Source organism: Chrysoperla carnea, chromosome X (assembly GCF_905475395.1).
Source record: "Chrysoperla carnea chromosome X, inChrCarn1.1, whole genome shotgun sequence".
In the NCBI taxonomy this organism is placed as follows: domain Eukaryota; kingdom Metazoa; phylum Arthropoda; class Insecta; order Neuroptera; family Chrysopidae; genus Chrysoperla; species Chrysoperla carnea.
Genome location: NC_058342.1, coordinates 28,967,396 through 28,986,843, shown reverse-complemented (window position 1 = coordinate 28,986,843; position 19,448 = coordinate 28,967,396). Strand labels below are relative to the sequence as shown.

At 30.7% G+C, this 19,448-nt stretch overlaps 1 protein-coding gene and 1 non-coding gene across 2 annotated transcripts in view; one reads left to right on the top strand and one right to left on the bottom strand.

Moving 5' to 3' along the window:
* LOC123302256 (RNA-binding protein 24-B-like) overlaps nt 1-19,448 on the bottom strand; it is a 52,405-nt gene that overhangs the window by 15,494 nt on the left and 17,463 nt on the right. The window contains exon 3 of the mRNA XM_044885113.1: nt 6,238-6,295. Within this exon, the coding sequence (XP_044741048.1) occupies nt 6,238-6,295 (58 nt within the window). The remainder of the gene's footprint in view (nt 1-6,237; nt 6,296-19,448) is intronic.
* Nucleotides 11,388-11,459, top strand: Trnae-uuc. Its single transcript has one exon. It is a non-coding gene; the product is annotated as a tRNA-Glu (tRNA).

The window sequence follows — 19,448 nt, the reverse complement described above, 5'->3', positions numbered from 1 at the left end:
CTTGTTATGGGAAGACTTATGCACTGGGATCAGTTAGTAACTTCGAAATAATCAATTTTAGAAGTTTATCTACAAGGATCTTTCTGGAAGATGAGCCAAATAAGCTCGGCGAGGGACAACTATGTTTTCTTAATCAAAGGATATCGCATTTTATTATTGGAGATGACTTTCGATCAAATTTTTTGAAATATTAAATTATGAGAGTTCTTAATGAGCTAAAAGACTACCATAATTTAAAGCCTTAGAAAGTTTGATCGAAAGCGACGACGTTTTTTTTCCAATTAAACTTTTAAGAAATTACGAGCAAAGTAACACCTTTCAGTAAAAGCCTTAATTTTTGTATTTTTTAAACTAGATATTTTGATAATCTTCTTCCAGATTTGACAATAAAAACTAGCTAAGTAGAAGTTACGACCTTAAAGAAATAAAAAACTGAAGTATCGGCTGATTCATTATCTGCGATCGATGATGAATTATGCTATAATTTAGATAACGAGATGAAAAGTAAGATTATAGTACATTACACATCTAGGGAGCAAAAGTAAAGAATGTCTCAGATCTCATGTCACCCGTGGCGAAGCCGAGGTTGGCAAACATGAAATCTGAGACATTCTTTACCTACTCCCGTGGTGTGTATACTGTTTTTTTGCTCGACGGAGGCGGAATACAGCAACCTCGTTTATTACAGCGGTACGAAACGAAAGGTAATAAAGAAAAATTTTATTATTACCTTTCGTTTAAATTCGCCAACTTATTATAAAATTTACAATCAGAAATGAAATTAGATAGTAAAATGTTAACCCTTAATCCTACCCTGCTCGTATTTCTTTAATCTTGATATAAATTTTGTGTACAGTAAACTGAATTTGTAACTGTTCAAGACAATATGCTAGAAATACTAGAAAATCACACAACATAAAAGTGTTGAAAAAACCACGCTGAAATATTTGAAGTGTGAACACTACTTAAAAACAAAAACACCCTAAAAAAGTCCAGTTTTAAATCAACAAAAAAGCAAACTTAAAGCAACAAATTATAATAAAAGCCATTGACGGAAAAGAAATTTTTTGAATTTCCTTAGTTTTTCTCAAATTTACATGAATTTAGTAAAAATTTTCTTTTTTTTTTTTGAACAGAATTGTTTAGAAAAAAAATATGCGTGGATGTCTCTAATATGTTTTGTAATTAGAAATTTTTTATAGCCAATTAATATTATAAATAAAGAAAAAAAAAACCGAATACCTAAGAATGATATAATAAAATTAAGTCATTTCGAAACCAAATATACGCGTACAATTGAAAATGATACCAAAAATTTTATTTATTGTACTTAATACTTAGACAGCGTATGTATACATATACAAAATACACACACGCAGCTGCATATTTATAAGCTGTTTTTTGTATTTATCTTTTTAATCAGACGGACATGAAATGTTTTCTTGTTACCAAAAAATTCGTCATAAATTAAGGTATTATTAAATAATCTAGTCGACAAGCTTAGAAATAATGATCGTAAAAATGCGTGTGATGCACGTTGGATTCCGAATGATGCCTAGAAAAATGATTAATTAATAAAATTTAAAATTTTTGATATCGTTTTCGATTTTACACGTATAGTGAGTTTCGAAATACCTTAACTAAAATATGGGAATAAGAATGAAATATTTGCTACCTGCTTGAAACTGGGAAAACTTGTTTTATTAGACTATAATGATTTTGTAAAAAAAAAGCCACCGTTCAAAGCTGTGCCAAACACCTTTTTGGACTGGACTGTGGTCCGTTTTGTCAAATAGATGTTAAGATACACATACTCACAATAAGTAGTGTTTTATTGGATGAATTTGATTTGAAGAATGTATTTTTTATTAATTGATTATAATAAGAGTAGGATAATTATCTTGTAAATTAGGCCTCAGATCCAAATTTTGGTATAGAACATTTTCTTCTTTTTTTTCTCAGCTTATTCAGGAAGCGTAAGTTCGACAGTCAATAATAGAACATCCTGTATATTAAACGGGACGGAAACCTTCGTGTAAGAGTCCAATTGACATTGGACCGATTTTTCTCCCGAAATTTCAACACATTGCTTCTAGAAAAGGGTTATAAGTGTAATGAGCTGTCTACAAGTTGATGAAGTCTTGCTGTCATAAAATGAATCATCCTGTATAGTTTTTTTCAGTTTAACCTTTGCTTACCACACTGGGTCCAGAGAACCCAGGCATTTTGTGCATCTCAATTTTAAGTATTTAAAGCAAGTGATAACCGATCTATTACACCATTTTCCAATAGTTGAAAAAGCCCCAAAAGGGCTATTTGTCACGACTTTGATCGGATTGTTTTTCCCAAAATCATTACAGCCTAATAAAAAACTATGCTTCGTTTCAAAAAGGTAACAATTTTTTCTTTAGTACTCCGATATTTTAGATAATTTTACTACATCAATCAATAAACAAAAAAAAAACCGAATACCTAAGAATCAAATTCTATAGAAAAATTACAAAATTTTGAAACAAAATAAAATCACAAAAAAAATATGGCACACGCGCACACAACACACAACTCCGAAACACATTTAGTCTTTTTACGGTAAAATAAAAAATTAGAAAATAAAAAAAAAATTAAAATAAAAATGATTAGAAATTTGTTTTTTTTACTTTTGTCAATATCGAGAACAACAAATCCCGGATGGTCATGTACAACAACCAACAATGGCGGTCATTCTGTAAAAATTAGGGATTGATAGTCAAATTCATGTGGATTGAATTGTGTCGTTCTTAAAAAATAATCATTTCTCACATTCATACGCATCCATAAAAATTATAAACCTAAAAATTTTTTTTTCTTGTTTGCCCAAAATATTTTCATACATACATACATACAAATATTTTATGGTTCGTTTTCTTTTCTGGGAAGTAATTTCGATTTTTTTTTGAAAGTTTTAAAAATTGAATTGTTTTTGTAGATTTGGAATCTGGTAGCGCATAAGGCTCGAAAATTTTCAAGGATTTTTAAATTCTTTAAAAGATTCTAAAAATAGATTTTTCTTATTATTATTTATTTAACATTCCTTAAAGTACATATTTCTATTCTGAATTCTGAAATAGAAAAAATTGTTTGATTTTGTTGCTTCGGAATTTGATGAAACACAGTTTATAAGGTATAATTGACCCAAAAAATTCAAAAATCGGGTTCATTTAACGATCGAACGGGTAATTTTTGAGATATCGCCAAAAATCGATCCTAGGACTCGATTTTTTCAAAATCTACCAGCCCAATTGTCAAATGAACTCGATTTTTGAATTTTTTGGGTCAAAATTACCTTGTAAACTAAGTTTTATCGAATTCTGAAACAGAAAAATTTTTTTGATGCTAAGAGACCGTTCAGCATTCGATATTCTGGATATTTTAAGGAATAGTTTGATAAAATCCAATCTATTTTTGTCGAATCTTTTTCATTTTCGAAAAAAAGTAATTGGAATTGACACAAATCGATAATAAGAATTGCATATAAGCTTTTACCTGCAAAAAAAATACCTTGAAAAAATTTTGCCCTACTCATATACATCACGCTATATTCCAATCAATTTCATTAATTACGATTTTCTATAAAAAATCGAAATTACTTATTAATTTTTGATAGCTACAAAATTTATATCTGGGTGATTCCATGAAAAAGTGTACCATGAATGGAAAAAATATGACTGTTTCAGTAAAAATACTTAAGTATGGTGGCAAAAATGTAGTTCTTTTAGTACTTTCAGTATCTTACTTAGTATCTAAGCAATAGTTTTTCTTCGTAAATGTTAAGTTTTCATTAAAATTTCATTATTTATTGTCTAAGAGTGGATACCTTTCTTTACTTGCGTGACGTCAAAACAGTAACTATTAAGTCATAAACACTGTCTATAACATGGTATTTCAACAATTAACTAAGTCAATTCATTGTTTTCACTTGTTTTTCTAATAAATTTTATTATAAAATACCAAGGTGCTTTATTTTCCTATTTCCCAATAATTTGTTTTATGCAATTTATGTAATAATTTCAGCATAGAGAAATATTCGAAGTTTTAAAAACACTGTCGAACGCGACTTGCATTTGCATGTAGTGTCAGCCACATTTGCATTTTGTTAAATAAATCATATGCCATAAAGTTTTATGAGCATATTTTTTTACTCTAAACCAGGCATGGGCAAATGTAAATCTCTCAGACTTCTGTAACTAACTAACGAACAAGACAGTGACAACAAAAAATACGAGTAAGACAGAGAGATAACATTTTATTAGAAAAACTGAGATAGGTAGAAGAGTCGTATACCCTTCTCGGACAAACCCATGCGGATTTGGACAAAGAGACACACTATAAAGTTATAACAATGGTGACTTTGACTTAAAATAACTCGACCATCCCTGCTCTAGCGAAATAAATGAAGAATCATTCATAACTATACTAAAACTAAAACCGTTAACACAATCAATAAATAGTATTCATTATATGATACAAAATAAAACGTATTTTGGGTCAAATATAGTGTCAGTCGGATATGGAATGACCCATCTGACATCTAACCAATTTGAAAAGAACCATTTATAAAGTGGTTTAAATCTTGACTGCATGTAAAAAAAAAAAAAAAAACTATTAAATAATTCAGCGTTGATATATTTATCAGATAAAAATAAAATAATTATTGTCTCTATCTGAATAAATATTTAAATAAAATGAAAAAAATTATTCTATCATAAAAATATGACTAATAATGACTACACGCGAGATCCATTTTTTTTTTTTTTTTTATTTCTAAATACAAAAACACAAAAGGTGACCTACTATAGTTTTCAATTGCATGATTATATTCGAATTGATTATAATATATCGTATAACTTCCATAATTCTAAAATATTTTTTACCCGAGGCGTTAGAATGAGCTTTAAGTTGTCCTCACATACATCAAGGGAGTAGGTTAGGTTAGGTTAGAGTGGCTGTCCTGGGATGAGACACACATTAGCCCATAGGGTCCGTTGTGATACCGAAAAAGAGTTGGCCTATCCCCGGCCACTATTCCATGAACCATTTGGAACTGTTTAAGAACAGCAGGAGAGCTTTGACGTGGACGGATTTTAGGTCGGAGAGGTCGTCAAAGAGAGGTTGGCTCAAGTAAGTGACAGAGAAGATGAGACATTGTCTCTTCCCGCTCACCACTGTGACAGTTCCTGCAGTAGTCGTGATACACTGCAAGGCCCAGGCGTTCTACGAGGGAGTACCATACTTAAAAAAAAACAAGAGATGAAAGATTTTGAATGGGTCGACGGGGCCCCCGCTACTTGGAAATATCCCAAAACATTTCGAAATCGAATTTGATATTCAAATATTGATTTACGAATCTTTACTAAAGTAGGTGTGTCTATAGGCGCGAGGTTACAAAAGGGCGCGAGGTTTTTAGATAAACATAAAGCTAATTATGTAAGAATTTTAAAATAAAACTGATCTGCAAGTCTTGGAACTCTCAACAGTCAAAGAATATGAAAAGGCCATTATTACTTAGCCATTATCTGGCCGGGAAACATTCAGAGTGATAGTATATCTAGTAATTATAGACAGACCCGTGGTTGAACTTCAAAAGAGGCCAGAATTGTACAACAATTTTTACAGTAAGTTTTCGTTTGTAAATAATTCTTTTTTTGTGGATCTACGGTTTTTTATTTAACAACGATAGCTCGAGTTCGAGAACGGCCCCGGGCAACTAACACGATTTTCAGGTTCTAAGCAATAAAAAACTTGAAACTAAAGAAACTTAAAAATGTCTTTATTCATAGATTTTTATTACAGAGTTTCTTAATCCGCTTCTGGTTACACCTGTGTTCAGCGAAGCTACCGAGTATCAGTTCTTCTTATAGTCAGAGTTTTATATTGAAACTATTACATGGAAGTTAATTTTGAATTAAACTGCAAGTGAAAATTAGAAAAATATCGGAAAAACCTTGAGACATGATGAACTAAATGAACTATTTAATTTTAAAATAAAATTGAACACGGATTTTTCATTTTCAATTATTCATGAAAAAACCTTGCATTTATGAAAAACACATTTTTCATTTGGATTTGTATAAAATTACAAATACAAAAATTTTGTAGCTATCAAAAAACTCTTTTAAAATTATTAATCAAATGAAAATTAAAGAAAAATTAAACAACTAAAGAAAAAGTAGACAAGTGTATCGATAAAAATTAACTCACCCATATTGACCTGGTAATAATGTTGGATAACCAGCTCGTATTCCGGGAAATGGAAAACCTACAACAACAATAAAAAATTCGTGAGCAGAGTTCAATCACAAAGGTTATATTTCTCCCTCATTAGATGCTGATTATTTAATATTTTCTACAGAAATGAGATTTTTGTCTTTTCATATTTATGTAAAAGGGTTGAGCTGAATTTGAAGGGGAAGTAGGGATGAGCAAAGCTTTTAAAACGTCGAAAAAATGCATCTTTCTCCTGAAATTCTCATCCAAAATGTTTAAATCGATCCCCGATTTTATAACATCAATCCAGCTTGTAAAAGGGCTATTTATTTCCTTTTGGGGTTCTGCCATAGCCCTCTTTAGGGTTGAATATAAGGCGGATTGATGTTATAAAAGTGGGATTAATTTCCCATAATTTGGAGGAGATTCCAAAGAAAAACATTTTTCCGACGTTTTAAGAGCTTTGATTCTCACTAAAGCCCCTCCAAATTGAGCAAGTAGTGGGTTTTGGTGTATCAACTTTTTAGCACCTCTATTCTTTTTTTGTTCGAAATATCATGGATTTTCTCGATTTTAGAGCGTCTCCACAGTCTCTTCTAAAATATTGTCAAGGAAGTGCTCTTTTGGGAGTGTCATGTTTGCTTTTTATAAGGCGTAGCAAAAGTTTTAATAAAAAATACTTTTTAAGGGACAAGCTTTTATTGGAAGCAAGTAGAAAATAATTTTATCTATGAGTCACTCATACCCGACTATTTGAAAAAGCTTGAAGCGCTCAATTAAAAATATCAAAAATGAGTCGGAACTCCTCATCTACTCCACATGCCTAATTATTTTTCGATTCATTCTTAAAATTAAGCTCCTCAAGCTTTTACAAATAGTCGAGTATGAGTGACTCATAGATAAAATAATTTTCTACCTTTTAGTACAATAAAAGCTTGTCCCAAAATGTATATATATCAAATATGGTGGAAGCGATGGGAAAATCAGGACGCCACAAACTCACCAAGCATTGTCATCCTATCAACTAAATGGATCAAATTTGACCTAGGCAAGATTTGATTACAAATAGACAACGGGACTGGCGAAACTAAATAAAAGCTTGTAATAAAGTTAACGTTAAGAAATTGCTTCTACCGCCGCTCTATACTATATCGCTAGGTAGAGGGTTAAAAATCCTTGTCCGATGACCTTCGACTCAGTACATAAGTCTATATGTTCGGGAGAAATATATCTTTAAAAAAAGATTTTCTTTTTGATGTGATATCTAAGAATTATATTTATTTGTATTTAAACTATTATTTAGTTTTTCATATGTAAATTGGAACAAAACACACTTTTGACAATGTTCCAAAAAATTTTGTATTTTTGTTTGTCTAATTGTCTGTCTGTCGTGTGTGTCTGTCTTGGTCGTTAATCGGACAGCTTAGTACTAAAAATAAATTATTTTCAAAACAATGTGGTTCGAATTTAAGTGTAAAATTGAAAGCCACGTGTTTTTAAAATTCATTTCTCAATACTGTGTCCAAAAAATAAGATAACATTTGAATTTAAACTGCACGCGTTTGTTGTGCATTATGAATTCCTTCCGTTCAGCCAAACAGTCAACAAGGAATATTATTTGAACGTTATGCGTCATTTGCGTAACGCTATCCCCCTAAAAAGGCCGGAATTGTATAAAGACAATTCATGGTTTTTACACCTCGATAATGCACCATCCCATACTGCACTCATAATTAGTGATCATTTCCAACCCATATCGTTCCGCAACCACCGTATTCACATGATCTGGTGCCGTGCGACTTCTGGCTGTTCAGCAAACTCAAAAGACCGCTTCGAGGATACCGTTTTGATACGATAGAGGAGATTCAAGCCGCAGCGAAGGCGGAACTTAAGGCAATTCCGGAAAGTGATTACAACCAGTGCTTCGAAGATTGGAAAATCCGTTGGCATAAGTGTATTGCATCGGGAGGATTACTTTGAAGGGAATGAAATTGATTTGGAAGAATAAATAAAGAATTTTCAAAATAAATACAATGTCACCTTATTTTTTGGAGTCTTTGAACAGTAAAAAAAATTACTGGATTGAGGAAAACGAGTTTACTTGGTTATTGATGTTGTTATAGCAAGTAAATAGTCTTTGACTGTTTGTCGATTTAGGCTTAGGTTGCGGGTTCGAATCCAGGCAGCGGCAGTGTGAACAGTTATGATTAATGAGGGCGGTAGAATTGATCACATTGTCGTCGCTTGGATAAGAACGAAGTAACCGATTCCACTCACATAAAAATGTAATTGTAAATATGTTTGTAAATAAATAACTATTAACAAATAATGATGTGGGTGGCCTCTGTTATAGGCGTATATGTCAGAAAAACTGAGGTTAAACCCCATTATTATTATTATTATTATATTTTAACAAATTAAATCAATTTTTGTATTTTATGTCAAAATTAGATACTTTATAAGAACAATGAAAAATAGAGCAAAAAATTTGTATTTCCGATTTCAATAAAACTCTAAAATAAGTTAGGGGAAGGTGGTTTATAATGATCCCCCTAAGAAAAAATGAAATTTATACCCAAACTATTCGACATATGTAAAACTTCAAAATATTTTTGGCTTTTTTACAAAAAAAATTAATGTAGTTTTTTTTTTTGAGCCACAATGTAACACATCTCCAGAAAAATATCTTATAAAGAAGATTGTCTCGTGATTGTCGCCTCATGAAACCGAGTAGATGCAGAACGCAGAAGATACGACAATTTATTTATAAACTTGGGTACACAAATACATGTTAGAAATTCACTAACCAACAAGTCGTGGTGAACATGACTCTTGGAAGTCTGACAGGCGGAAATCGAAAATGGACTAAATATGTGATTTTATAAAAACGTAAACCAAAATTTTGTTTACCTTATCAATTTTTTTACCTTACCTTAGCATTTGGGACTAAATTAAATGTACCCTCGATACATTTCATATGTAGCAGGGTATAAAAATGACCTACTGTAACTTACAACGGTTATAATTTTGCTTTTAAAACGCTAAAAATAAAATGAATACGACTCAAAATATAACTCATACTACAATAAATAAGCCGGAAAATGTGGAAAAGTGGTGGAACAGATCCGATTACAAAAATTTTTTGGGTACGTGTTCCTTAGACCTTCAGGAACATTCATCTGCACTAACCTTGGCATAACAGAAAGAACTGAGGAAATTAGGGTAGTTTTCTCATCCCCAGAGCACTCCAAATAGTAACAGAGAAAACAAATCAATATTTCAACTCGAAAATCGTCTGTCGAGGGTTTTTGAGGTCGCTGATCATGAATTCAAGGTTAAAAATCAACCGAATACGGTTGCAACCCCATTAAAACGACCGTTGAAGTGACAGAGACAAAAAATTTTTCTATGCATTCTTAATAAATTTTTGTGGATTTTCTTTAAATCAAAATATCTCGTTAAATATTTTATTCAAAATATTTCCGCATTACAGAAGTCTCAAATGTAAAAGATAGTAACAAAAATTTTTAATTTCAATTTTTGAGACGTCTCCAACTAACTTTCTGACAGAAAGTTAAAAATAAAAATTTATTAGTTTTTACAACTTTGTACACATCGAGTGCTTTGTGAACATCACATTTCTTTTTGGTTCCTATTTAGAACCTGCACCTGTTTAACATTTATCATTTTAAAAAGATGTCGCGTTCCAAAATATATTTTAAAAAAAATAATATAATAAAACAATTATTAACATTTATTGTCATTATATTTAAGGAAATCACTTAATTTTATTTTTTTTTTTGAAACGCATCGATTTTATTTTAATTATAAAATATTGAAATTCTTTTGAACTCTGTTCAAAATAAATATAAGCGTTCATAATTTTGTTACATTTTTTATTCACGTACGATTAAAAAAACAAGTGAAAGCAAACAATTGACAGAGTTAATTGTTGAAATACCATGCATAGACAGTGTTGATCAACTCTTAAATAGCCACACATACATAACTGATATCAGTTATAAATTTGCACTTAATTAGCGCCCTCATAGGTAAACAGTGACGTTTACAAGAAAATGTTTCAAACAAAAGTTGTTTATTTTTTTTATATGGAAGATTTTTTACATTTAAACTTTTGTTCTATCTCTAACGATTTACAAGATGGGTCCTACGGTCCTAAGACCCAATTGACCTATGTTGTTCATTTACGAGCTCGACCTCACTTTTTACGTCCTAAGCACGCATGTCAACTTGATATCTCTTTTCGTTTTTGAGTTATCGTGCTTACGGGTAGGCAGACAGACAGACGGACAGACAACCGGAAACGGACTAATTAGGTGATTCTATGAACACCTACACCAAAATTTTTTTCGTAGCATCAATATTTTTAAGTGTTACAAACTTGGGACTAAACTTAATATACCTTGTATGTTTCATATATACATGGTATAAAAACGCCACACAAACTTAGATACGTGTCACCATAGGCGCCATTTTAATGAAATTATTGAGAGGTCATCAAGACTTAGGGGCCAGTTTTTGTAATATTTTGTTCAATTTCTGATTATATTTTCAAAAAAGTGAGGGTATTGGAGAAGCCCTTGATCAAAAAATTTATTCCGGTTAGATACAAGCCCGGATTTAGAAATTTTTCGTTCCTAGGCAGTTGTACGACCGGCCGCTCTTGACCCCTCGGAATAAAATAAAAGTTAATTTTGACTTAAAATGTAAATTGTGCTATGACGGTAAATATGTAGTCCAACAAATTCTTTGAAATACGAAAATAAGCAGTTGAAAATACGACAAAATGTCACGGGTGGGTTTAGAAATTAAACAAAAGGAAGTAAGTGCACTAAAAATTGATATTTTGCCGTTCAAAAAATTAAAAAAGTGAAGATAAATGTCTAGCCTAGTTAACGGCTGAAATCAAACGTGTTTACTTGTTATATAACCCCCCTTTTATTTAATTTTCAAAATTCCCGCCAAAATTAACCGACATCTAGTTCTTGCCCGCTTACGCACTTTCCCGCGATTAATGGCGGTCAAGATATTTCTTAATTTAATGCAAATTCCTAAAAATTTTCATTTTTATAATGATTTATAAAGTTGAATACAAAGAAGAATTAGAATTAATACTTATAATATCCGATATGGTCTAGTGGCTAGGATACCTGGCTTTCACCCAGGAGGCTCGGGTTCGATTCCCGGTATCGGAATATTTTTTATTTGGATATATGTAAATGGGCGGTATTATCGGTCTTATTTATATCAAATATAAATAAAAGGATCTGTACCTTTCAGGTTGCCTCCCACTGTCTTATTGGCTAGTGACGCCCCTGCTAGGATGGACTAATTGAATGAACAAGCAATAATTATAGATAACATTAAATATAAGTAATATCAAAAAAAATTAAAGGAAGTTTATGTAAACTGATTTGATTTGATTTGATTAAATAAAATCGAATATTTAGCAATTATTTTCGTGTATTTATTAATCAATAAATATTGAAATTATTTTGTCAAAATTATTATGATGACGATAATCAACATATGCTTACACAGGTTAATTCGTACGTATAGTCTAGGCGTCTGGTCAATTTACATTAAGCAAACCAATTTTTCGGTTTTGAAGTTAAGAATAATTTTTGTTATTAGCATCTTTGAAGGATGTCGCCCTATTAGCTCAGTTGGTTAAGGCGTAACCAATTCGGTTCGCGGGTTCCGTTCCCGCCGTCGCAACAAAATTAATAGTTGTGATGGGCTGGTGTAGTGCATGGTATATGCATGAAGGAGGTGCACTTAGCCTCTGTAATTGAGGAGCTGATAAATGAAATTATCAGGTGGTAAAACACATATATGGTAGCACAATGGACTCTATAGCCTAAGTGTGTCCTTCGAGGACAGCCAATATAACCTAACCTAACTATCTTGGAAAGATTCAAGAGCAGTAATATACATAAAGGTATACGAAATAAGAACAAATTTTGCGCAGTCCTCTTGGATCTCGATTGCATTCAAAAACTACCGTTGCGCCTAGATTATTACATCAAACGAATAAACCATTACAATGACATCGTTTGAGCTATTCAAAATATGTTTTGATGTTTAATTAAAATTTTGAAAATTGAATCATTATTTAGAAATTATCATGCAGGGAAATATATCAGCACTCAAAATCAAATTACTTATTATGTTTTGATTTTTGAATATGGCAGTAACTGATCGTTGATTTATATTTAACCTGACCACCAGCCCCTACATGATTACTTTTCTTTATAAATCTCAATATTTAGGGGTTAATATTTTGTTTTCCTTCCAGCTTTCTAGTTTTACTTAAAATTTCTGCAAGACTGTTCTTTTAATAATAAGTGAGACTAGTTCGGTCCTTACGGAACTACGCTCCTGTATTTAACGTAACCCCTGGCTAAAAATAACAAACAACAAATTTTGTAGAAAAGTAGTGAGAAAAATCAGAAGTCCTTAAATTAATATTAGAAGAACATGTATTAAAAATAGTAATTATATGTCTAGAGTATTAGGAGAACATCTGTAAAACCTAAAATGTTCGCCTAATAAACTTATTAGTTAAATTTATGTATTTTTTCGTTCAAATTACTTATCTAGTGTGTTTTTTCCTAAGCGGTACATTTTTAAGCGGCTCATGAGTATATTTTTCGCCAAATCTAGGCATAATAAGTTTGAAAATGAGGGGTGAAATCATGGAATTTGATAAAGAAATAAGGAAGATAAGGGCAGGACAGAAAAAAACTTGCTAGAGTAATATTATATAAGATAATTACGTAATGGAAAAAAGAAAAAATTTTAACAATTTCTATTTTTGATGTCTTCTGTCAAAAGCATTGACGGATAACCATTAAGTGGACTGTCTAGAGGTATCGTGAAAAGGTCAAAATTGAAATTTGTATGACAAGGAGGAACCTGGAGGCGCCGGCAAGGGTTTAAATTAATCCATACAAAATATTATAGTTTAAATATGGTTTGGAAAGCTTTAATCATATAATCTTTTTTGCAATATTTCAAAATTAATTAAAAACAGGAGTTATAAAATATCTTTTGGTGTGAGCAAATTAAAGAAGGATAGAGAATATACTTGTCTTTGTGAACTTGGTTTTTGATGAACTGCATCTGAACGAAAGAAAATTTTCGAATTTTTCTTTCATCATTTTAATGCGAAAGTATTTTTAACTACTAGGGATTTCAATAAAACTTTTTTAATACATTTTTTGATTAACAAAGTTTCCAAATATCACAAAAACTTCCTAATTCACCGGGCTTTTTATTATTATTTTATCATTCTAAGTTGTCTGAAAAATGATGAATCACATAGGTTATCCTTTTCAATTGGATATTTCTATATCGAAAAATCTAGAGAGTGTGATTAAAAACTATCTAAAATATTTAAACAATCTTGTAGTTTATAATAACGCCATAAAACTATAAGGTTGTCGATGATATAAAAACAAAATTTTAATTTAATTATGGGTTCATCGAAGATCCATCATTTGATGAACAGAGACGACTATAGTTAGTTTATTCATGATTGAAGAGTGATATCTATACTATCAAATTTATAAGCATCACTTGCACACAATATATTATATATTTTTGTAGTTGCATGGTATTGTAAAGCCAAAAACAACTCATTAATTGTCTGCAAAGCATGCATTTGGTTTATATGTAAGTACCGTGCAATAAACCAAAACTTTCTGTAGGTTTACAATCGTCTTATGTGAAATCAAGAATGAGATAATAAATGTTATAATAAGTCCAAAAGTGTAAAACACTTATTCTTTTATTGCATACGTTACCGGAAGGGTTAAATTAAAGTTTTACTGTCCACAACATGAGGTAACATCTAATAGCATATTTTTAAGACTTAACGATGATCGCAAGTAAATTTTCCTTACAATGAAATATTCAAAATATAATGACAATTGTTTTTAAAATAAGAACTCGACTCTGTAATGATTTAGTGATTTTAAGAATGCTAATGAAAAATTATTTTATATATTTGATTTTTTTTTTTAATGAAAGAAGATGGGTTGCGTGTTTGCCAAGTTATGGCTTATAGCCAATCGTATGTTTTCTTTGAAAATATCTACCAATCAAATAAGATACCATTACATTTGTATAATATTATATAGTTATAAAAAAATTAAGAGCAACAGCGCGCTATCACTCAACTCATATTTATCCCTCATTTAATGTTCCTTACGATTAGCTTTTCATTGAAATGAGATTTATGCTTTTTCTCCAAATGACATGTTTGAAAACATGAAATGGTCAATTTTTTCCTAAATCCCCCCAAAACACACTTACCAAACTAGCCCTCTAACTTAGTTTGGGTAGTTGTCAAGATGTGCGCAGCCTTACAAAAACAGAAGATGGAAAGTTGTAGATCTGGGGTATCATAAACCATAAACGCAAATCCTTGGCACTAGTTCATCTCACATACTAGTTATGAACTCTCTTAAGGACGCTCATTTACCAAACTGTTTTGCTATGTGCGTTCATTGGGAAATAGAAAGAAAGTGGATACTCCCCAAAAGGCTTATCCTTGATACTGTTTCGCTTAATTTAAAGAGCCGGTGTTAGGCCGTTTCAAAGCCATAAAAATATTGAAAAAGACGGTTTTCCTCAAAAGTCCCCCTGAAAATTGCTGAAATGAACTAGTGAACAATAACCCTACATGCCAAATTTCAGCTTATTTTGAATTTTAAGATGCAGTTGGGGAGGACCAAAATTAGCGAGAAAAATAATCGGATATCTTCAAAAAATCTATAAATTATGTTTTGAGGGTCATGAAACGAATTTATAATACACCCCTCTCCTCTCCATTGACCTTCGATATAGTCCATTAGTTTACATTTTCATAGAAAATATGAATAATAAACTAGATATAGTATACAATTGCAGACAAAAAAAACATTCATTGGAACCTATTTTTAGCGAAATATGATCGCACACTAGCGTCGTAATTTTACGATCTATTTAATACAGAATGTCCGGAGAAAAGGGTGAAAAAAAAGTGAGTATAGTAATAAATATCAATCAGTCACGAAAGCTCCCCTGGCTTCTATTTTTCATTACCGCTTATTTCTTCCGAAAATTTATACCCTGTATACATGATTTATATATCAAGGTATATTACTCTTAGCTCTAAATTTGTAACGCTTAGAAATATAGATGATACGAAAGAAATTTTGGTACAGGTATTCATAAAATTACCTAATTAGTACATTTCCGATTGTCCGTTCGTCGTTCCACCAGTCGACACGATAACTCGAAAACAAAAAGAGATATGAAGCTGAAATTTATAGCGTGCTCAGAATGTAAAAATCGAGTTTGAGTTCGAAAATGAAGAACATAGGTTAATTGGATCTCGTAAACCATAACTTGTAAACCATTAGAGATAGTACAAAAGATTAAATATAAACAGTTAATTGTTAAGTAAAAAATAAAATAAACCTTACAAAAAAATAAACAACTTTTGTTTGAAACATTTTTTGATAAACATCATGGTTTACTGGTGAAGGCGCAAATTAGGAAAAACCTTTGGTGTCTATTTTCTCCAGAACTGTAAATGATAGGGAGTTGAAAATTTGCAGGTAGCTTCACCTGGTGGTATTATGAACGATTCTTGTAAAATGAAGAAAGGTTCTAGAAAATACTTTCGAAAATTTTCGGAAAACAAAATAAATGGCAGCCGAAAGATTTTAAACTCTTTATTTAACACTTTCTATATATGGTATTTCAACAATTAACTCAGTTAATTGTTTGTTTTCACTTATTTTATAACGATTCATAACCTGTAACATTATTTTGCACTGTTATCCCGTACACCTTATATATACGAAACGATTTAAATGAATTGTTATGGCCGTAAATAAAACAGTTTATTTTGCTCTTAAATGTCTAATTAGTTTTCTGACTCCAAAAATAATACTTTTATGAAATTTGTTCCCGAAGAAGCAACTTTTACTTGTATGAGGTTTAAAAGGTGACGCAGCACTCGATCCCACACATTCGTGTGTACAAAGTATGTGAGTTTACACGTCAGTTTTTAAAGTTGTTGTAACGTCTGATGACGCAGAATTAACACGTGTTCATCATTTTAAATAATCATTTGTTTATCGTTTGTGGTTCTATAATGTTTTTTATTTGGCATTTTTAGTAAAATTAAACAATAAAAAACTAGTGAGCAGCCCAGTTTGATTACTAAGGTTATATTTCCCCTTCTCTTTAAGGTTATGCTTCTTATTATTATACCATGTATATGAAATATACCAAGGTATACTAAATTTAGTCCCACATTTGTAACGCTTAAAAATATTGAAACTATGAACAAAATTTTGGTATAGGTGTTCATAAAATCACCTAATTAGTCCATTTTCGGTTGTCTGTCTGTCTGTCGTCTGTCCGTCTGTCATCATGATAACTCAAAAACGATAGAGATATTAAGCTGAAATTATTAAAGCGTGCTTAGGACGTAAAAAGTGAGGTTGAGTTCGTAAATTTGCAATATAGGTCAATTGGGTCTTAGGTCTGTAGGACCAATCTATATACCATTAGAGATAGAACAAAAGTTTAAATGTAAAAAATGCTCCTTAAAATAAACAACTTTCGTTTGAAACACTTTTTCGTAAACATCACTGTTTACATGTATCATATGGAAATATCAGTTATATATGTGTGACATGTATGTATGTATAATGTGATGGAGTAATCAACACTGTCTATACATGGTAACTCAGTCAATTGTTTGTTTTTACTTGCTTTTTTTAATTTCCACCTACTAGTTTTGGAGAAATCTATGAATACATATCATCCGTCTGCGGTTTTCCATAAGACCAATGTTAAATATGCCTACTTTTGATGTCATTTATTTATTTAAATAATCGAGCAAACCCCCCTCCCCCGTAAAATTTTCAGAATAAATTTAGACTTAGTCCAACTTCACATAAAACAAAAAATTAAAATTTTTATATAAAATTGCCTTGGTGCTCGGACAACCTTAAGCAATTTTTCCGGCATTTTTATCCTCTCAAACCTTACTACAGTTTAAGACAGCGTGCTTTAGGTTAGGTTATATTGGCTGTCCACGAAGGACACACTTAGGCTATGAACAGCTCATTAAGATACCATATATGTGTTTTACCACCTTTCCGCTGATAATTTCATTTATCAGCTTCTCAATTTCAGAGGCTGAGTGCATCTACTTCATGCACTACACCAGCCCATCACAACTATTAATGAGCGATATGCTACCCTAAGCATACCGCGGACGGAATTGGTTACGCCTTAACCAACTGAGCTAATTAATTAAACTAATAATTAAATTAACTTACAGCGTGCTTTAGTCTCGATTAATATTTGTGCTAAGAAATTAATTTCAATTTCAAAACATCAAGAAAATTTAAGGTCAAAAGTTCTCTAAAAGAAAATAAAAAATAAATTTCCCCATTTTAGTAAAAATCTTTAGCTTCGCCACTGTAATCACTAGTTCCCTATAATTTAGGTATCGCCACTGTGTTTATAGTAAACATTTAATGTACTAATAAAGAAAAGATAGTTCATTCTCAAATATTGATTTTTCATTGTATGAAAATTTTCAATATAAATTTCCTTCAGAAAACATACAAACTACAACACTATTCTACCTACTTTAAAAATAATAAAAATATTGTAAATATTATGATAATGGAATGTTTTTGACGTGTTGAGCAGTCATCAAACGTTGTCGACGACGGGGTTGTCCCCCTTAATATAAATAATTCCGGACTTCCGGATAATTACAGTACTATATCCGGTTCTATTTGAATATAATTTTTATTTTAGTTAAAAAAAAATATTATTTATTATAAAACTATAATATCATGCAATAGTTTTCTATCTTTATTTGATTGGTTCGATTTCTATGATTGTCTTTGTCTTTTGTGTGATATTTTTGCTGATGTGTTTTAGTGTCACAAACGAAATTAATAAATAGATTTGGTTATCTCAATTTTTTTTTTACTATTGTTTGTGTTTTAACTTTGTGCCATGCAGCTTTACATACGCTAAAATCATAATAATATGAACATTAAGGACGTTCCCAAAAAATGCATGTAAGCAAATATGTGAGACTTATACGTTTCAAATTTTGAGGATGAATTCTGATAGACTTGAGAAAATTAGAGGAAAATTATAAGTAAAATTTTTTGATATACAGGATGGGCTATTTTAATCAGGTTTTAATCATTTCAATCTACTAGGTTAAAATGTAACTTTTTGGTGGTAAACTTTACAAAAAAAATACAAAAGATTTAGACATGAAATGAAATGTTGTAGTTCCATATTTATGTCTAGATGTGTTTTAAATCATTAATTTTAGAAAAAATCATATAAATAATAAATTAGAAAAAACAACAGAATTTTTTATTTATTACATATATATATGCAGAGACAGTGGCACCATCTGTGAGCTACATCTAATACTAATATATAATTAGCTGCATTTAATATTAATTTTAATTGAGTGGCCATCTGTAGATTCTTTCAAGTATTAAAAAAGTCATAATGAAAAATACAAAAAACGTGATAACAAAACATAAACAATTAATTTTTGCAGTTCTACAGTAGAATAACTTAAAAATTTAAGTGATATTAATATAAGTAATGAAAAAATTATAATTATAATTATTATAATTTTAAAGTTATTTATTAATTAATTGTAATTTTAGCAATAAAATGTCACGACGTCGTACGTTGACGGGTCGTAAAGAGCGTGATCGTAATCGATTATTATTAATGCGTGATGATCGGAAACGACGAAAACAAGATCAAAAAGAATTATATTTTTATCAATCGATATTAATTTTAAAATGTATGCAGAAAGCTTTGAGATTGCTTATAAGAATTTGAATTTTGAAGTATGTAATGTATGTGATCGTCGTTGGTTTGATTACAAATTAATAAAGATGGGTTTTGTTGTATTTGTCATAAATTTAAAATAAAAAATGAATATTTTCACAGCGGATAATAACATGGATCCTGGTTTACAACCTGATGTTTTAAAGAAATTAACGTTTGTTGAGGAACAATCAAATAAAAAATATTTGTCAATAATTGAAGTATAATTTTATTTGAGAAATATCTATTTTATATGATACCATTCGCGAGCCATTACAAAGTTATACTTTTAG